This window comes from Engystomops pustulosus, chromosome 5 (genome assembly GCF_040894005.1).
Source record: "Engystomops pustulosus chromosome 5, aEngPut4.maternal, whole genome shotgun sequence".
In the NCBI taxonomy this organism is placed as follows: Eukaryota; Metazoa; Chordata; class Amphibia; order Anura; family Leptodactylidae; genus Engystomops; species Engystomops pustulosus.
The window spans coordinates 134,624,149-134,645,320 of record NC_092415.1 but is presented as its reverse complement, the minus strand read 5'-3'; the positions used below and the strand labels follow the sequence as shown (position 1 = coordinate 134,645,320).

General features: G+C 42.5%; 1 protein-coding gene across 4 annotated transcripts in view; it reads left to right on the top strand.

Moving 5' to 3' along the window:
- ABCA13 (ATP binding cassette subfamily A member 13) overlaps positions 1 to 21,172 on the top strand; it is a 590,340-nt gene that overhangs the window by 280,622 nt on the left and 288,546 nt on the right. For all 4 annotated transcript variants that reach the window (XM_072153102.1, XM_072153100.1, XM_072153098.1 and 1 more), the window contains 4 exons: positions 7,706 to 7,882; positions 16,123 to 16,417; positions 19,461 to 19,575; positions 20,487 to 20,816. In XM_072153102.1, coding sequence (XP_072009203.1) covers positions 7,706 to 7,882; positions 16,123 to 16,417; positions 19,461 to 19,575; positions 20,487 to 20,816 — 917 coding nt within the window. The remainder of the gene's footprint in view (positions 1 to 7,705; positions 7,883 to 16,122; positions 16,418 to 19,460; positions 19,576 to 20,486; positions 20,817 to 21,172) is intronic.

The following is a 21,172-nucleotide window of genomic DNA, read 5'->3' as shown; positions in this document are numbered from 1 at the left end:
CTCCCTTCCCACCCAACCCTGGAGTAGGTAGAGGCACAAAAGACCAAAACAAAAAGTACACACACAAAAAAAAAAAGTAACTGCATAAATATTTTCAGCTTAGCTGTATATTCATTAGGGAGATTAATCCTCCATATATTTTAGCCTCTTCCCCCATCTTTTTTCATATATATTTATTTTACCCTGGGCACTATACCATATTCTTTCCAATAGGGCTACTAAATGCACCTGATTTTTCCAAAAAACTAATGTTGGAGGTTTTTCAGAAATCCAAAAAGAGCATCTGAGAGATTATCCTTTTCTCCTCTTTGCACATTTGAACATTTTTAACATACCCCAGAACCCCAACCCATGGATCCAAAACCATTGTAGCATAAAATATTCCATTTATAGTATTAAACACCTCTTCCCAATACCTAAAGAGCTTTGGGCACCTCCAGAACATATGAGCCCAGTCAGCTTTTTCTAATTTACATTTTATGCATTTATCATCTGCCCTATATCCTATCCTAAACATCCACTCTGGTGTCCTTTGTAATCTGTGCATTATAAAAAACTGAGAAATTCTGTGAGATCCATTATTGGATACAAAAGCTGGAGTCTGCATCACATGCTTCCAAATTTCCTCTCCATCCTCGTGCTGCCCAAAATCCTCATTCCATTTTTGTATACATCTAAACTGTACCTTTTGAGTGATTTTATGTATTATTGTGTCATATATACTAGACAAAGTCCTTTTACTCAAAACACCCATAAAACAAGTGTTTCCCTGACTTCCCAAACAGTAAATACTCAAACTCCTACAAAACTATCTCAATTTTATATATTTAAAGATATCTCCAACACCCAGGTTAAATTCTTTAGCCAGTACTTCAAAGGATTTAAAGATTCCCTCTCTATATAGCTGCGAGATAAACCTCAACCCTTTATTGCCCCAATCTTTATATCCTAAAATTTTCTCCCCCCTTTATATTCATGTTGTCCCAAATTGGAGAAAACTCTAGGCAGCCATTTGCCCCGACTAACTCCTTCACTTTTTCCCAACAATATAAAGATGTATCGATCACTTTGACCTTTTTTGACTCTGGGGAATGACCTGTTTCCATGATCTCTATAAAGTCCAAACAGCGATCCTGATATTCTGCCTGTTCTAAAAAACATCTACCGATCACCTCAGGGGATTCCTTCAGGATAGCCGCCAATTGTGCTGCCAGAAAATATGAGCTCCAGTCTGGCAGGGCTAGCCCACCCTTCTTTTAGGGCATTTAAAATATTTCCTTCCAATCCTGGCTGTTTTTCCTCCCCAAAAGAACTCTCCGCATATTTTATCCATCACTTTAAATATCTTATTTGTAAGCTTAACCGGGGAATTCCTGAATACATACAGAGCCTGTGGAAGGAATACCATTTTTATAAGACTTAATCGTGCAGAGTAAGAAAGGTTTAATTTTGACCACACTTTAACCTTAGCCCTCCATTTTTTCATTAAGGGAAGGATATTGAGCTCTACAAATCTGTCTAAAGAACTTGCCACATTTATTCCTAAATATTTAAATGATTTTTCACCCTCCAAGGGCAGCTTCAGATCTAATTTATTTTCCCCCAATGGCATCACAGCCGATTTGGCCCAATTTATCTGCAAGCCTGATAACTTTCCATATTCCTGAAAAAGCTCCTCTATAATAGTCAAAGATCTGGAGGGATTGCCGAGGAATAGAAGCATTTCGTCTGCGTACAGTGATGTTTTAATTTCCAACTTTCCATATCTCAAGCCCTCCACTCTCTCCTCTCCCCGAATCCTCACTGCCAATACTTCAATTATTAATGAAAAAAGAAGAGGAGAGAGTGGACAGCCCTGTCTCGTCCCCCGTGCTAGCCGGAGCGGGAGGGACCTCTCCCCACCGACACATACACAGGCACTTGGGTTTTTATATAATATCTGTATCCATTTGATAAACCTTTCCCCAAACCCCACCATTCTCAAAGTCTCCCACAGAAATCCCCATTCCACTCTATCAAATGCCTTGGACGTGTCCAGAGAGAGGATTGCCCCCCCATCCCGGTCACACGCAGACATTTCCATACAGGCATATAGTTTTCTCAAATTACATGTGGTAGTCTTTCCTGGCATAAATCCGCACTGGTCTTCTCCTACCACCTCCGTTATTACTTCCCCAAGTCTCCTAGCAAGAACCTGTGCCAGAATCTTCACATCGACATTTATCAAGAAGATTGGTCTATATGCTTCAGGATCCAGATTCTCCTTACCCTGCTTATGTATCAATACAATGTCTGCCTCATACATTGATGCAGGAAGTGTTCCTAATTCATAAGCCGATGTGCAGACCCTAAGGAGAGCGTCCATAAATATATCTCCATACTTCTGATAAACCCATCTGGCCCCGGAGATTTATTCTTCGGCAACTCCTTAATAACAAGTTTTATCTCCTGTAAAGAGAGAGGCGCCTCTAATCTTTGCTTACTTTCTTCTTTCAAAGTTCTTATCTCTGTTGCTTCCAAAAAATTTCTCAATTCCTCCCCCTTATCTACCCTTTCTGAGGCATATATTTTCCCAAAATATTCCTGGAAAAAAGTAGTATATCTTCCTGATTATTTATCACTCTACCTTCGTTGTTTTTAATTGCTGCAATTACTGAACTTGCACTTTTATCCCTAACCAATTGAGCAGCAATCTAGTAGGCCTCTCTCCTTCTACAAACCATTTGCTTTTACATATCAGGGAAGAGCTATATACCTTCTGCAAGATATGAGCCTCATACTTCTCCTTCACCTTCTCCCATAGCTCCAAATTTGTAGGAGATGGAGATTCCATATATTTCAGTCTTTCCCTTTCCTCCTCATCCTTCAATTCTTTCTCCTTTTGAAAAAAAATAGATTTTAATTTTTTCACCTCCCAGGCATATCTACCCCTCAGGATGGCCTTCGCTGACTCCCAAATCCCAACTTCCCCTAGCTTATTTCCATTTTCTGCAAAAAATGCAGATAATTCCTCCTTGATCTTATCAATCTTATAATTTCATATTAGTTACTTCGACAAAAGATTTGTTTAAAACCCCCCAATTAAAAGAAATACACATAAAATCATATAACAAAACAGTGTGAACAATATCTGGAAGGGAGCAATAAAAAATATACCAGGCTCTGGTATCAAAAACTATTTTATGATCCTAAGATCTCAAACTATTCAAATCCGTACAATAGAAACCCTCTGTGAAGTAAAACCTTTTTGGAAACTACACCCCTCAAAGAATTTATCTGGGATTTTGGTGAGCAGTGTAACCCCCAACCGGCTGGTTAAAATGTAATACAAAGTGAATGTTACAAAGTAAAAATTGCATTGCAATTTATCAAGTATGCCATTGTAGTGACAAATGTATTTTGCCAAACACCTACCACTGAGGACAAACGCATCAAAAATCATATGGAGTATTGCCCGCTTCGGACAATACTCCATATGTGGCAATAAACAACAGATAAGCACTCGGTAGGGCTCAGGAGGAAAGGGGCGTAATTTGGGTTTTGGAGCTCCGTTTTCACTAGATTGATGTTGGGGTGCACCTGAGGTACTAGTACAATTGAAACCACCAAGAAGTGACCCCATTTTGGAAAGAACGTACCTCGGGTTGTATAAGAATTTTAAGATGCTGGCTCAAATGTAAAACAAAGTGAATTGTGCGGAGTAAAAATTGCATTGTTTTCATAAATGTGCCATTGAAGTGACAATTTAAATCAGCCCAACTCATGCCACTGGGGACACTCTAAATATCTTTCTGCTCGTATTCTGAGTATGGCAATTTCCCATATGTGGCAATAATCTGTCGGATGGAGACAAGGCAGGGCTCAAAAGGGAATAAGTGGCATTTGGAGCACAGGAATTTTACTTTTTTTTTTATAACATTGGGAAAGAAAAGAACTGGACTGCACATCCACACACTATACAATGATCTATTGCCGCTAGGCTACATTTACAAAAGAACTCGAGATTCTTAGTTACATTTTGATCAAAGTGCATAATCCCCTTTACCAATTCACGGTGACCTCGTTGTAGCGGGTCCAGCAGCCGTTGATGAGGGGGTAAGTGTAAGGGTCCCTGTAATGGCTGCTTTCAGAGAAGGTTGGGCACTGAAAATGATGCTGTCAGGGGAGGGGAGCCATGTAATGGATGCTGCGTGGGGAAGGGGGCCCCGTAATGGATGCTGTGGGGGTGCCCTGTAATGTAGGCTATGGGGGAGGGGAGACCCTGTAATGGATGCTGTGGTGGAGGCCCTATGTTGGATGCTTTGAGGGGAGGGGGGCTCTTAAATGGATTCTGTGGGGAAGCGTGGCAGTTGTGGTGGAAGAGGGGCCCTGTTATGGATGCTGTTAGGAAAGGGTTTCTCTGCAATGGATGCTTTGAGGGGAGGGTGCTCTGGAATGGATGCTGTGGGGGAAGGGGCCTCTCTAATGGATGCTATGGGGGGAGTGGGGCTCAGGAATGGATGCTTTGGGGGGAGGGGGCCCTAGAATGGATGCTGTTGGGAAGGTAGGGTCCTGGGTGGCAGCTGTGGGAGGAGAGGGGCCCTGAAATGGATGCTGTGGGGGAGGGGTCTCTGTATGCAAGTTGTGGTGGGGTTTTGACTATAAAGGCTGCATTGTGAGGAGGGGCCCTGAGACTTAAATTGATTCTGTGGGGGTTGCTGTGACAATAATGGCTGCTGTGGGGTGCTCTATGACTGTATTTGCTAATAAGAGGATCCTGTGGCTATCATGGCTACTTCAGGGGCACTGTTAAAGTTTTAGCATCTTTGGGAAAACGGTTCCTTTAGGGACCACATTATAGTCTAGCTACGGTTGGGGACCTTGTATGGCACTTTGGCTACACCCAATACAGTGGAGTCAGCATTTTAAAGTTGCCTACTGTTGGGCACTGTTATTGGCAACTGTAATAAATTGAGGAACCTACATTTTTTGTGTTGCTTGGTTTGCAGAGACAAGTCGTGGCTGGTAGGAGCTGACATGGTGGTCTAGGTCTAACAAGAAGATGAAAGAGAACTCCTCCAATTAGATGTCACCCGTAAATCACCAGATGCTTGTATTATTCACGAGCTGACAATGGTGCAGAATATGTCCTGGGACATTCATACATGGAGTTACATCCACAGTACATAGCCACACATGGAGCTACAGCCGCACTCAGGCCCGGCTCCAGCACCCGGCATACCTGGGCAAGTGCCGGGGCCCAGAGAGCTGCTGGGGGCCCACACACACACTGTGCACATCTTCACTTATTGTGATGAGGAGCTGTGTCCTGCACTGTTCCTCCCCCACTCGGACAGACACAGCACAGGTCGAGGCTGCAGAGCTGCCTGTGTGATGCAGCACATTATGGGTTAACCTCCCCCCTCTCCCCTATCACCTCTTCACACGAAGAGTACAGTACAGCTGAAATCCGGCAGCTCAAAAATCAGGACGAAGAGGAGGAGGAGAAGCCTGAAGACTCCTCTGTGTGATGCCAGGACACCACACCGTGTGTGATGGTATGTGACATGTATGGATGTGTATATAGTGAGTGTATGGTATGTGTGATGATGTGTTTGCCTGCATGTGTATCTGTATCTGTTTGCATGTATCTGTCTGTCAGTGTGTGTGTGTTTGCCTCCATGCTTGGCTATCTTTATGCAGGTACCTGTAGCTGTATGCATGTCTCTGTAGCTGTATGCATGTATCTATCTGCCTGTATAAATGTCTTGCTGCATGTGTGGATGTGTGAATGATATTAATCATCTCAAATGTACATGAGAAGCAGAGAGGGTTCAGTGTAAGCAGTGATGTGTATTGTGAGGTTCTGCAGCAGCTCAGGTGTGTATAAGGAGGTTCTGCAGCAGCTCAGGTATGTATAAGGAGGTTCCGCAGGAGCTCAAGTGCGTATTATGGGGTTCAACAGCAGCTCAGGTGTCTATTATGAGGTTCAGCAGCAGCTCAGGTGTGTATTATGAGGTTCCGCAGCAGCTCAGGTGTGTATTATGAGGTTCCGCAGCAGCTCAGGTGCGTATTATGAGGTTCCGCAGCAGCTCTGGTGTGTATTATGAGGTTATGCAGCAGCCAAGTTGAAGTTTCAGTTTTATTACATGGCAGAGAGGAGGGGTACACATTTTTAGGTTCACCCTGTTGGTTAAATTACCTCAAAACTGCCCTGACCGTGACACGGCTGTTTGGGATGATAAACTGGGGAATATTTCAGGGAACAGGAGACAGTTTTTTAATTTTTTAATTTTTAATGCTGGCACGTGAGTTCTCTCCAAAGGGGCCCACTGTGGCGCTGTCGCCCAGGGGCCTACTGAAACCTGGAGCCAGCCCTGGCCGCACTACACAGCGACAGGCTCTAACACTAACAATACAGCCGCAGTGCACAAGTAATTCATGGAGATACAGCTGCACTACAAAGCCATACGTGAAACTACAGCTGCACTACGTGAACTAGTATGGTACAATATGGTACAATATTGCTATTCTTGGCTGTTTGCTATACCAAATGAAATGCACTGCGCAATGTTATCAGTCACAAGGTGCACATCACAATTGACATTTGGACAAGTAAGCCTAGACATGGACGTAACATCTCTTTAAATGGCTATTAGGTTAATGTAGTTATGGTTATGCCCGAAGCAGAAAGTGCTTTAGTCCCTACACTTTGTCTCTCCTCCTACTCTACCTCCTCCTCTCCCACCTCTTCACACAGTCATCACAGCACCTACAACACTAGCTTCAACACAACCATGAGGAAACATGCTGACCATAAGGAAACATGCAGTTCATGCTGAAACTCATCTGTCTGGAAAAAATTCCTTCCTGAACAATAGAGGCACTTTTTGGATCTACTGAAACAATTTACAAAACAAATATTTTAAAGGAAATCTACCACCAGGATGAAATATTGTAAACCAAGCACACTTACATGCTGGTGTGTGCCCCCTCTGGCATGATCTGCTCTTGGTCTAAAAAAAAAAAATAAAAGCTTTAAAGATTAAACAAATGAGCCTCAGGGGCTATAGGCTCCAGGGTGTTAATTGAGCCTGAAGCCAATTTGTAAAAATGGGCATAAAAAGCTAAAAAAAAGAGCAGATGCTGCCAGAGAGGGAATACACCATTATGTAAGTGTCCTTCGTTTACAATCCTTTTTCCTGGTGGTAGATGGCCTTTAAATTAAAGAAACTGTTTATAAAAACTGTGGAAAAACAGAAATATTTTTGAAAAACAGAAACCTTTTACAAAAACCGAAACAATGTACAAAAATATAAATTATTTACAATTGACGCACATCCCATGCCTTAAGCTTGTGGTCAATTTGGTGGTCCAAAGCTTCCTGGCCAATTGTGCAGAGCTTCTGCTTAACGTGAGTGCCACCTGTTCACACTTTCACCGCACACGCCCATCTGCACTGCAGAAGAATTTGAAGACTTCTATTGGGGGTTTGTGATCACCTGTGAATGGGGCTTTAAGCTGTGAATATAAAAGTGAATTATAGACCCAATGATATCTCAATTCAAGGATTAAAAATGTATCTAAATGGGGTTATTATGAAACACATCTATAATATTACCTTCAATTGAGGCTTCTCCAGGTTTTTACATTTTTAGGAAAACGTCATGTTAATTTTAAATAAGTCAAATATTATTTTTGCCTATTTTCTTTTCTCAACTTTTAGAATCGATTATTGGAAGAATGTTAAATGGATCCATCATCCAACATCTCAACTACTTTTCAGAATTTATTGTAAATATGTCGTCATGTTTTTCCTTCAATCGCTTCTTCCCTTTAAAATCATCCAAAGCTTTGGAAGAAGAAGCTAAACAGTTGATTCGAAAAAACAAGTTTCTAGCTAGTAAGTAAAAATTATATTTTTACTTGAATTGTATGTCTGTTCCTTTGCTATGTACTTTTTACCTCATGATGAGACCAGATCTTCACTGTTAGTTTATAAGGAGATTTTCATTCATATATTGTAACTAACTGTAGCACCTGGCAATGCCTGGGATAGTAAATAACTGCTATTAGCTATAAAAAAAATATAATGGGTTAATATAAAAATATTTTATATCTATATATGTTTATATCTTTCTCTATCTATGTCTCTTTGTTTTGCTCTCTGTCTCTCAGCTGTATCCCCTGGTGTTGCCTGAGATAATAAATGACTAGAGATGAGCGAGCACTAAAATGCTTGAGTGCCCATTATTTGAGTCAAACTTTTTCCGATGCTCGAGTGCTCATTTCAAATAACGAACCCCATTGAAGTCAATGGGAGACTCGAGCATTTTTCAAGGGGACCAAGGCTCTGCACAGGCAAGCTTGGCCACACACCTGGAAACCTCAGAAAATTATGGAAACACCACGGAAATGGACAGGAAACAGCAGGGGCAGCGTGCATGGATGCCTCTGAGGCTGCTTAATCGCACCATTATGCCAAAATTATGGGCAACAGCATGGCCATGACAGAGTGACCGAATGAGGCTAGATAGCATCTAAAACATCCAATAATTGACCCTGACACTATGGGGGACGGCATGCAGAGGCAGCGGCAGCAACGGCAGGCTAGAGCGTGGCATGGCTACATACCCCAAATGGACTCGGGCTTCAAACCAATTTAAAAAATTCCTTTTGGCGAGGATAACGTGTGGCACTGTATGTATCAGTATTTTGCCTGGTTAAGACGGCAGAGAGGAACCAAAGGAGGTGAGCAAGAAGCGCTGAAATGATTTCCTTTGTGAACAAAAGGTTGATGGTATATTTAGTCGATAACACAGCATGGTGGCGACATTGTGACCAAGTTCCATAACGTATCTGGTTAAACACCCTACTTCCATGATTAAGAGCGACAGTATGGGGCATATTGCGCTGCTATGATTGAAACTTCAGGTTTCCAGCATGGCGGCGACAGATGGGCCGAGTTCCATTATGTATCTGGTGAAACACCGGAAAATTCTGCCTGACACAGCTCGTTTGATAAGGGGACGATGTATGGAGGCAGTAAGGTAGTAGTAGATTAAAGGTGCTGCAGTTAAAACTATGTTAGTTGGATCTTGGGATGGAGCTGGCGGTCCGCTGCCAGACGAGCTTTCAGCTGTCCAAGCCCCTGCCTCTCGGCTCCTCCCCACCCAAAATGGGCCTGGGGGCCAGAAGCGTTTACTTTGAAAAAATGATAATTTTCAAAGCAAGCGGGGGCTACAAACAGCACTTCTAAGATCCTTTTGTATAAGATCAAGTGTAGTACTGTTCTTATAAGTAATTGGCCTGGTTATGGCGGGGGAGGGAAACGTAAACAGATGCGCAAGTAGCACTGAAATAATATCGGTAAATGATAAAAGATTGGCGGTATATTTTGTGGATAACACAGCAGGGTGGCGACAAAGTTAACAAGTTTGATGTGGAAGCCGTGAAAACAACCCAAAATTCTACCTGACACAGCTCGTTTGCTGTCAGCTCGTATGGAGGCAGCTATGTGGACGACTTTTGGAGGCAGCTATGGAGATAACGTGTGGAGGTAGCAATGGAGAGAACTTGTAGAGGCATCTATAAAGACGACGTGTGGAGGCTGCTATGGAGAAAATTAAATTTGGATAGTGCCTGTATGTGGCAGTCCAAAAAAGTTTTCAAACCAGAGGAGCGTGTAGGTAGCCCTCCAGAAAAATTAAATACATAGAGTACTATAGCTAGAGCCAGATGGCCAGGCAAAAAATATCCAGTTTCCTCTGCTTTAGTGTACAAAGAGGAGGAGAAGGAGGACAATGAGGAGGAGGAGTGCATATATTATTCAGGTTGAGCTGCTTTTACCTGGTGGAGAATGGAAATCCTGAGAAATCCAGGCTTTATTCATCTTGATAAGCGTCAGCCTGTCAGTGGACAGGCGTGTACGCTTATTGGTGATGATGCCACCAGCTGCACTAAAAACCCGCTCTGACAACACGCTAGCGGCAGGGCAAGGAAGAACCTCCAAGACGAACAGCGCCAATTCGTGCCACATGTCCAGCTTTGAAACCCAGTAGTTGTAGGGAGCTGTGTGATCATTTAGGACGATGGTATGGTCAGCTACGTACTCCCTCACCATCTTTCTGTAAAGATCAGCCCTACTCTGCCGAGACTGGGGACAGGTGACCGTTTCTTGCTGGGGTGACCTAAAACTGGCAAAGACCTTGTAAAGCGTACCCCTGCCAGTGCTGGACAAGCTGCCTGCTCGCCTACTCTCCCTCGCTACTTTCACCGTAGAAGTACTCCCTCTGCCGCTAGCGCTGTCAGAAGGGAAATACTGTTTCAGCTTGTACACCAGGGCCTTCTAGTATTCATGCATTCTCACAGTCCTTTCCTCTACAGGGATGAGAGTGGAAAGATTTTGCTTGTACCGTGGGTCCAGGAGAGAGAATACCAGTTATTGGTGCTGGAATAAATTTTTTGAACGCGAGGGTTACGGGATAGGCAGCCTATCATGAAATCTGCCATATGCGCCAGAGTCCCAACGCGCAAGAATTCACTCCCCTCACTGGCCTGACTCTTCATTTCCTCCTCCTCCAACTCCTCTTCTTCTGCCCTTACACGCTGAACAGTGAAGGACTGAGCAATGCTCCCCTCTTCTGTCTCCCAACATTCTCCTCCTCTTCCTCTTCTTCCTCCCCCACATCCTCTGATACGCGCTGAGAAACAGACCTGAGGGTGCTTTGGCTATCAACAAGGGAATCTTTTTCCCCGTCACTTGTGACGAGCGCAAAGCTTTCGACTTCATACTGACCATGAGTTTTTCAACAGGCCAAGCAGCGGGATGGTGAGGCTGATGATGGCGGCATCGCCACTGACCATCTGTGTTGACTCCTCAAAGTTACTCAGCACCTGACATATATCAGACATCCACGTCCACTCCTCATTGTAGACTTGAGGAAACTGACTGACCTGACTACCAGTTCTGGTGGAAGTTGACTGACCGACCTGACTGACCTGACTACCAGTCAACAATCGCTCTGCGCTGCTGGTAAACTCTGGATAACATGGTTAATGTTGAATTCCACCTCGTGGGCACGTCGCACAACAGTCGGTGAGTGGGCAGTTGGAGGCGGCGCCGCGCTGCCCTTAGAGTGGCAGCATCTGTGCTGGCATCTTCCTGAAATGCGCATAGATGCGGTGCACCTTTTGTGAGCAAATCAGACAGACAGATTGGGGTATGTCTTGAGGAACCTCTGAACTATGAGATTTAACACATGGGCCAGGCATGGCACATGTTTCAATCTGCTGAGTTGCAGAGCCGCCACCAGGTTACGGCCGTTGTCACACACAACCATGCCTGGCTTCAGGATCAGCAGAGCCAGCCACAGATCAGTCTGCTCCATGATGCCCTGTAATAGCTCTTGGGCGGTGTGCCTTTTATCACCTAGGCTCAGCAGTATGAGCACCGCCTGCTGTCGCTTTGCCCCAGGGTCAGACTCGGTCCCAGCCTCCACCAAGTTAAACCAATGTGCCGTCAGCGATAAGGGCACGGTGATGTTGTCTGACACGTGCTGGTGCAGGGCTGGGACGGCACATCGGAAAAAGTAGCTGGGGACCGAATACCAAGGGGCAGCCACGGCCATGAGGTCTCTACCAGCCTATAGGGCAGCATCTCCAGGCTGAGTAATTTGGAGATGTGGACGATGAGGTTTTGGGCGTGTGGGTGGGTTTCATAGTTTCATAGTTTATACGGTTGAAAAAAGACACTTGTCCATCAAGTTCAACCAAGGAAGGGTAGGGATTGGATGATATTGGGTTGCACTGTATTTCCTCTTGCGCTCCATCGTCTGGGGTATAGAGAGCTGGACGCTGTGCATGGAGACATTGGTGGTCGCTTTGGAGGATCGTGTAGGCAAAGGTGTGGTTTTCGCTGACTAGCAGAGGTAACAAATGACACAGGGGAAGGAGCAGTGGTGAACCTGGCAGGAGGTGAACGGCTTTGGTTCCATTGAGTTGGGTGTTTAGCATTCATATGCCTGCGCATACTGGTGGTGGTTAAGCTAGCAGTGATGGAACCCCTGCTGATCCTGGTGTGGCACAGGTTGCATATCACAGTCCGTCGGTCATCCGGTGTTTCTTTAAAGAACCTCCAGACTACAGAAAATCTAGCTCTCGCCACGGAAGCTTCACTACGTGAAACATTTGGCGCTGATGCACCAGCTCTGGCCCTGCCTCTCCGTCTGGCCCCACCACTGCCTCTTCCAACCTGTGGTATTGGACTCGCCTCCATCTCACAAGCACTGTGTTCACCCGGCCTATCAACCCAGCTTGGGTCTGTCACCTCATCATCCTCCGATCCCTCAGTCTGCTCCCCCCTCGGACTTCCTGCCCTGACAACAACTTCACCACTGTCTGACAACCGTGTCTCCTTATCGTCCGACACCTCTTTACACACTTCTTCCACTATGTCAAGAAGGTCATCATGACCCACAGACTGGGACCGGTGGAAAACCTGGGCATCGCAAAGAGCTCAGCGGACAAGTGGTTTGTGACTCTGGGAAGGGTCCAGAAAACAGTTCCTCAGAGTATGCTGGTTCAAATGCCAAATTTTCCTGGGAGGGGGCAGACTGGGGGGAAGGAGGTTGAGGTGGAGGAGCTGGAGGAGTGCTCACTTGGGTAACATGGGTGGAATGGGTGGAAGACTGACTGTTGGACAAATGGCTAGAAGCAATCCACGACATCACCTGTTTGCACTGTTCTGGCCTCAACAGTGCTCTACCACGAGTCCCAGTAACTTGAGACATGAAGCTAGGGAGTGTAGCTCTGCGGTGTTCCCCTGCTCCCTCATCAGCAGGTGGTGTCTCACCCCGCCCAGGACCATGGCTTCTGACCCCTGCAGTAGTTGGACGCCCACGCCTTCTTCCTCTACCCCTAGCTCTCGGGTTCAACATTTTCAAAATTAAAGTCTATTATATAGACAAAACAGAAACATAAACTGTAAAAAATTTTTGGTTGTTTTTTTGGTGTTTTTTAATTTTTTGTTTTTTTATATTTTTGTGTTTTTTTATTTTTTTATAGAACAAAATGTGCAGAAGAAATCACACAGCAACCACAGAAGATGATGATTGTTAGGGCTAGTTTCTAACCTACACTGACAGCACCCAACAGGATTTTGTGCTGTGCCTGTGACTTTCAGTTTGAAAAAAAAAAAAAATCCGCAGACTGTGCCTAATTCAATCAAACCCTTAATAAATCTTCCCACTTAGGTGTTTGAGATGGATATGTGTGTCACTAAGAGCTAAATATAACGTTCCCAAGTCTCCCTGCAAATTCGTAACAATATGGTACTAGCTGCACTACTAGTGCCAGCAAGCCCAGCCACAAGCAAATAAAAAAAAATAAAATATAACGCTATTGTAGCCCTAAGAAGGGCTGTTGGGTTCTTGTAGAATCACTCCATCCTAACAACATTCTAATAGAACACCCTAATGCTTTCCCTGACCAGCAGCAGCTCTCTCCTTAACGGCATCCAGGCAGAGAATGATCCGAGCAGCGCAGGCAGGGGCTAGTATATTCCATGGTCGCCTGATCAGGCCAGCCAACCACTGCTATCGACATGTAAGTGTACCACGTGATGCTGGGTATACTGCAGAGTCTCTTGGCTTGTGATTGGCTCTGTTTCTGGCCACCAAAAATCAAAACGCTGCGTGATGACATTTTCTCGAGCGGGCGAAATACTCGTTCGAGCAACGAGCCGTTGCGAGTATGCGAATGCTGGAACGAGCAGCAAGCTCGGACGAGTATGTTCACTCATCTCTATAAATGACTCCTATTAGCTATAACAAAATAGAATGGGTTGACAAAAATATTTAACACTATGGGGGTCATTTACTAAGCGACCGATTCGCGTCTTCCTGACGTGTTACCCGAATATTTCCGATTTGCGCCGATTTTCCCTGTATTGCACCGGGATTTTAGCGCACAAGATCGGATTGTGGCGCATCGGCACCGGCATGCACGCGATGGAAATGGGGGGGGCGTGGCCGAGCGAAAACCCGACGGATTCGGAAAAAGCGCTGCATTTAAAACAATAAAAGTGTCGCTTGGGACGCGCTTACCTTCACTTCGTCCGACCCGGTGAACTTGAGTGCGTTCAGATGCTTTTCAGCGCAGCAGCGCCACCTGGTGGACGGCGGAGGAACTACCTTGATGAATCCCGGCCGGACCCGCATCCAGCGCAGAGAAAGCGCCGCTGGATCGCGAACTGACCGGGTAAGTACAGGCAGTCCCCGGGTTACGTACAAGATAGGGTATGGAGGTTTGTTCTTAAGTTGAATTTGTATGTAAGTCGAAACTGTATATTTTATAATTGTAGATCTAGACAAAAAAAAATTTTTCCCCCAGTGACAATTGGAGTTTTAACATTTTTTGCTGTAATGGGACCAAGGATTATCACTAAAGCTTCATTACAGACACCTTACAGCTGATTATTGCAGCCTGGGACTATAGTAACATCCAGAGAGCTTCACCAGAGGTCAGAGGGGTCTGTCTGTAACTATGAGTTGTCTGTAAGTCGGGTGTCCTTAAGTAGGGGACCGCCTGTAAATCTGCCCCTATGTATCTATTTATCTACCTGTTGGTTTCTATATCTATCTTTCTAAGAAAAAAATAACAGCACTCTCAAGCCCTTTCTCAAGGCTTGAGAAAAGCTCAACACTAGAGCCGAAACGTTGCTGCCAACATGGAATAAATCCACTTGATCACTTTACCTCCTTGGAGTGCTGCTTTTTACATTTTTTTTTTACATTTTATTTTTACAGCCAAACAATAATGGCTTCCCAAATCATCAATCCCTGGGCCAATTGTAGAATAAATGAAAAGGGAGCACTCCAAATTAGTGATAAAAGTGAGGGTGTATTTTTATACCATGGCAACGTTTTGGTCACATTTTAACAATTTAGAGGATAAAAAATTGAGATAGATATTAAAATTAACCTTCTAATCACCTTAAAGAGAACCCGTCATGCAAAATAACCCCCCTAAACTAAATATATTTTCATAAACTGCCATTAGCATTGCCTCTATCCCTTCATTGTCCCTCTACATGTCTGTAAACCTAAGCAATGAGGTCCTAAAGCTGTATGCAAATGACCTGTGAAATGTCCAATGAAGCATTAGCATATTCAAGCTGTCCACTCTATTCATGAGTGGGAGGCACAGCCACACCCCCAGTGCTTGACTGACAGCCTGTAGAATGATGTGAGGCTGTATAATGATGTGCTTCCTGGTGCTGGTGGCCACGCCCCCTGCAGCCTGTGTGTGCATGTGTGTGTTTAGGAGAGATACAGCAGCTCCAGGCAGCCATGTTACAGCAGAACATGTCAGATTCATGTGTAGCTGATGTCTGTGTCTCTCACCTGTATGTTAGGAGGATGCAGCATGTCAGCAGATGCAGCACTCACACTAGCCATGCTTTACTATACATTACAGACAGACATGAGCAGGGGGAGGGGAGGAGAGGGGAGGGGGGACAGGGGTAACATCACTGCCTCTGACCATGTGACCAGCCTCATTTACATGATAAAATATAGATGATTTTACAATGAATAATGTATGAAATAACTAGATAAAGGCTGGGATGGGATCCTTGTGAGCTGCTCCAACAGGTAGAGGTGACAGGACTAGTGGCAGAGACCTGATGACAGGTGTCCTTTAAGGCTACATTCCCACTGCCATGAACCTGCCACACAGCAGCGCGGGGAGAGGAGGAGGAGGTGAGCGCAGTTAACCAACTGCAAATTTGATTATAGATTTTTTATCTACTCACTACACTTGAGTGAGGTACCCTAACACACTCATTGATAAGTTAATAGTCTGTTTATAAAATGGATTCTGTATGTCCAGTGGCACATTTTGCATTTTTTGTCTTAAAGCTAAATTTTGTCTGGTCGCCCCTAAAACTCGGCTTTGCTTTCATGAAAGCTCCAGTTCCAATACTACAGCAGCGGTGTACATGAGCAATATATAAAGCTATACTATCATGGCACTTCTAGTTTTAGAATGTATTTCAAAGCCTGTAGAGATCTACAATGAATAAGTTGAATTCAAGCCATCCCATAGTATTTTAATTACATTTATTTCTATCTTTTCCTGCAGGTATTGATTTCAATGTTTCAACGAAAAAAAGATCAACAAATAAACTTCCAGCTCATGTTAAGTATACCATCAGAACACATGCACTCTACAGTATGAAAGCAGACAAGATGAAAAATCCAGTCTGGATATCACATCCCCAAAGGCTTCCAGCAAGTGGCTTTACTTACAGCCATGTATTTGTACCAATTCAAGACATGATTGACAGAGCCATTATTTCTTTACAGACAGGGACAGAAATATTTGAACCGGAAGTTCAAGTGCAAGCACTGCCTTATCCATGTCACACGCGTGACCTGTAAGTAAAAATGAAAATATCATCCTGAAGTTTCTCTAAAAGCATTATAACCACTCTCCATAGAGTTACAAATTAGCCAAATACAAAAAATCAACTAAAAACTGAATTTAAAAGTAACCCATCAGCAGAATTTGACCTAATAAACAGCTACCAGTCTGTTGTGAAGCACATTAAAGGGGTTATCCGAAGGTATAAAAATGCCCATTGGTGGCCGGGATGGGGTGGGTTAGAAAAATAAACTGTACCTACTTACCAGCTTTTGCTGTGTGCTCCAAATTCTTTAGGTTAGTATCATCATGATGTTACCAAATTTATAGAGTTTTTCTTTTAAGATATTAAAAGTGCCAACATCAGCCTCAAGTGCCAACATCAGCCTTAACAGACATGTGATGTGCTGGCCGTTAAGTTTTAAGGAAAGTGCAAGAGTGTACACACTCTTGGTGTTAAAAACTCCCTAACACCAGGTCACACAAATCTGGAGATTCCAAATATTAATAGTTACACAAGAGATTTATACATGGGTTTATTCAATAAAGGAAAAGATTATACACAGTTGTAATAAGAATAGCTGGTTTTATATTATATTTATATACAGTAGTTGGAATATATTTATATTTACCTTGATGTGAGTCCAACAAGGCACATTCTGGCGTCCCCTCTTGCAATGAAATCTTGTACTACGAAGGTTTCACTTGCAGCATCGCTCAGATGCCAAGTGTTCCCGTGGTTTGGGACACTAAATCACCAGTCCAAAGGACTTGTGGGCTATTTCGTGTCACAGATAGGTTGCTAGGTGATAGGTTCCCTTTAACTGTAAACCATGCAAAGATAATGGATGGGGAGAGGCAACACAATGAATAAGGAAGATCAGATGGAAAATAAAATATACCATTAACCTCTTGCCAACTTGGCCTTTTTTTGTTTTTGTGTTTCCATTTTTCACTCCTTCAAAAATCTACAATGTACAGGGGGTGCAAAATAGAAAGCAAGGATGACACTCATCAGACTGTAGATGCACATAAACTTCTTCTTTTATTATATCAAGTACAAATACTTACAAACGCAAGTGCAAGGGATGGAGTGGGAGCTGAACACCCATGGAAGGGCAACATGAAGCCGAATTTTCAGCCAACCTGTTCATCTCTATTCTAAACAAATGATTGCGTTCAATAAGAGCTGTGTGACAAACTCATTCTACATTTGTGACCAGAGGCATAACTAGGAGAGACTGAGACCCTTTTTCCTTTTAAAAATATATACATATTTGTACAAATATGTTTATACAATCACACACATTTATACACATAGACATAGATGTATACACTTTTATACACATACATACATGTATACAAGGAAACATACATATTTATGCACTCCGATATAGATTTATACAACGTACAGTGGTGCTTGTTTACTAAGGGCTTTTGTTGGACTGTTCACATTCTCCTATGCTAAAACGGCTTGCACAGATATGTAATAAGTGTCTGCACCGCTATTGTGTTGCGCACAACCCTTTTGTGGCGGAGCTGCGCTGGCCTCCATGTGACACAAGTTAGGGGGCGTGCCATCAGTCCGTCTGAACTCCATATTTAACTTGCAAATTGTGACACACCCCGTATGTTAAAGGTGCCCCTCAAAAAAGATGGTGAACTATGTCCGGCGCATTTCGGGCGCACAAGCTTAGTGAATCGCCGCACACAGCATTATACTCGGAAATAGCACTTTTAGTGCATTTCCTGAATTTCTAAGTAAATATATTAGTACTCATCAAATACACACACACACACACACACTGTATAATGTATGCACATTGTATACACACATATAGTATATATACAGCATATACTTAGACATATAGTATATACACTCCATATATAAACATACTGCATATACTGTACATGCATGTGTACATACATACAGTATATACCCAGACATAAAGCATATACATACACAACATGAACACACTTAAGTTTATATACTCTGCAACACGTGTATATACTCATTGTCAGGCAGTCTATTTATCCTGTAGGCTGGAGGGGGGAGAGGGTCACAGGCCACAGATATTATTTTATGTATCCCAACACCTACAGCCCACATCAAATTTCTTATGCTGTCGTTCTGCTGTCCCCTCCCCCCATTTGAGCTGCGTGATGTGATGTGTGTTACGATATATCATGCTGAACAATGTGTAGCATAACATGGATATGAAGGTGCATATCCTCCATTCTTTAGTGTGGCAGGTATGGTAGTCAGGCCCACTGACACATTGGACACCGAAGCAGCTGCTGTGGCTGCTATCTTGGTATTTAAACCCTTGTTTCTGAGAACAGTACAGTTGTATATTTCTTAATATGATGGTCCAATATTTAAAGGGGTATACAGGCAGTCCCCCGGTTACGTACAAGATAGGGTCCGGAGGTTTGTTCTTAAGTTGAATTTGTATGTAAGTCGAAACTGTATATTTTATAATTGTAGATCCAGACAAAAAAAATGTTGGCCCCAGTGACAATTGGAGTTTAAACATTTTTTGCTGTAATTGGACCAAGGATTATCAATAAAGCTTCATTACAGACACCTTACAGCTGATCATTGCAATTTGGGACTATAGTAAAGCATTCAGAAAGCTTCATCAGAGGTCAGAGGGGTATGTCTGTAACTATGGGTTGTCTGTAAGTCGGGTGTCCTTAAGTAGGGAACCGCCTGTATTGGGAAAATGCATAACTTTTCCTCACATGAACAATATCAATTATTTGCTGAAAGTGGACAACCCCTTTAACTTACAAGTGACAATTAACATGCAAATTATCTATACCAGCAGGATAAATCATATATAGAGTTTCCACATGAGAAAATGTTCTAAAGAAAAATGATGTAGTGTACCTAGCTTCAATATTAACATTTGTAAAAACTTGGATACTAGATTCTGAGAAATCTCAATCTACTGCACTGCCGTTAGTCATTAAGCTAAATCAGTTGACCATAGGGAAAAACAAAATATTTCCCTGTTGCTATTGATTTTTCTTTTTAAAACATTTTTTCACAGATTTCTCAGCCACATTGGTTTCTTTTTCCCTCTGATAATGATGCTAGCTTGGATTATTTCTGTTGCTAGTATGATACGGAAGCAGGTTTATGAGAAAGAAATACACCTTGAAGAAGTAAGTGGAATCTGTGTACAATCTGCAGAAGTAGATTCTATAAATGGACTAAATAATATTTTATACATTGAATACAATTAGGTATATTATAAATGGATATGAGGCTAAATATTTTTCAATCTACGGTATTTTTCGGACTATAAGGTGCACCAAAAACGTCTTGATTCATATATAATCTGCGCCTGATTATAATGATGAATGACCAGCGGGTGGCAGACCTATGCACAGTTCAAGGCAGCTGTTGTCTGTAAATAGGGTTCATATATAAGGCGCACTGGACTATAAGGCGCACCTTTGATTTCTGAGAGAATAAAAGGATTTTTTGTGCGCTTAATAGTCAGAAAAATACAATATTAACAGTTAGAGGTTATATAATTTTCCCATTATTCATGCTCCGAGGTTAACACAAAGAAATTATACAAGGCCAAATACAAATAAGTTTCATAAGCACACATTCAGTAATTACATACTGTGACACTCATACGCGCATCAGCTATAGCATGGCAGCACTCATTGACAAAATACAACAGGTTTTAAACACAAAATATATCAGGAAAGATTTGATTTATATAAAATTGAAGAAAGAAGGGAATGGAAGACCAGACTGAAACATCTGAATATGATAAACAATGGAATAAGGTCAAGGAGGGCCCTGTTTTTATTAGAATAGACTAAGGTACAATCTGAAGTAAGTTGGTAAGAGATGAGAATTAGTGATAGAATTTGTTATTCACATATGAAGGTAGTAGAATAAAAGATACATTTGCATTTTACAACTTTACATTTTATTCTGAATATTTTTAGCAAATGTCTCCAGAGTAAGAGAGATTTTAGATTTAAGACATAATACACAAATTTAACTTGCTAAATTTCTTAAATTGAATTAAATTTCTTCTTAATCTTTTTTACAGTACATGAAGATGATGGGAGTCCATGCGTTAACAAATTTCTTGGCTTGGTTTCTTGAAAACATACTTGTAACCATGATCACCAGCGCCATCATTATATTAACACTTAAATTAAGTGGAATACTTATACATAGCAATTGGGCTATTGTATTCCTGTTTATGTTGGACTTTGGAATTTCTATCATCATGTTCAGTTATATGATTAGCGCCTTTTTCACCAATGCTAATACAGCAGCACTTTTTGGGAGTTTGTTGTACATGATAATTTTTCTGCCGTTTATTGTGATTCTTGTTTTACAGAAGCAATTCAATTTCAAAATACAGTGCTTATTGGTAAGAACAACCTCCTTATAAAAGTATGTACATCAAAATATTTTATATCTCACTCTAAACAGTTATTCCTTTGGCATTAAAGGGGTGTTCTCATCTGGACATTCACATTCATTTTCATTTATCTGCCATATATAAACATTTCTTCAATTAGATGTTATTAAAAAAAATGTTCCCGTGAGAAGATAATTTCTCATAAAAGTAGTCATATGGTCCCTTAGAAACAGGACTGTGTCCCTGGATACGGCCACCTCTGCTAGAGGGATTGCCCAAAGAAACAAAAAGTTTCTGAATATTAAATGTCCGAGGAGTTACTGCAGGTCCTACTGACATCCTGTGCTAATGATTGCTGTACCCAG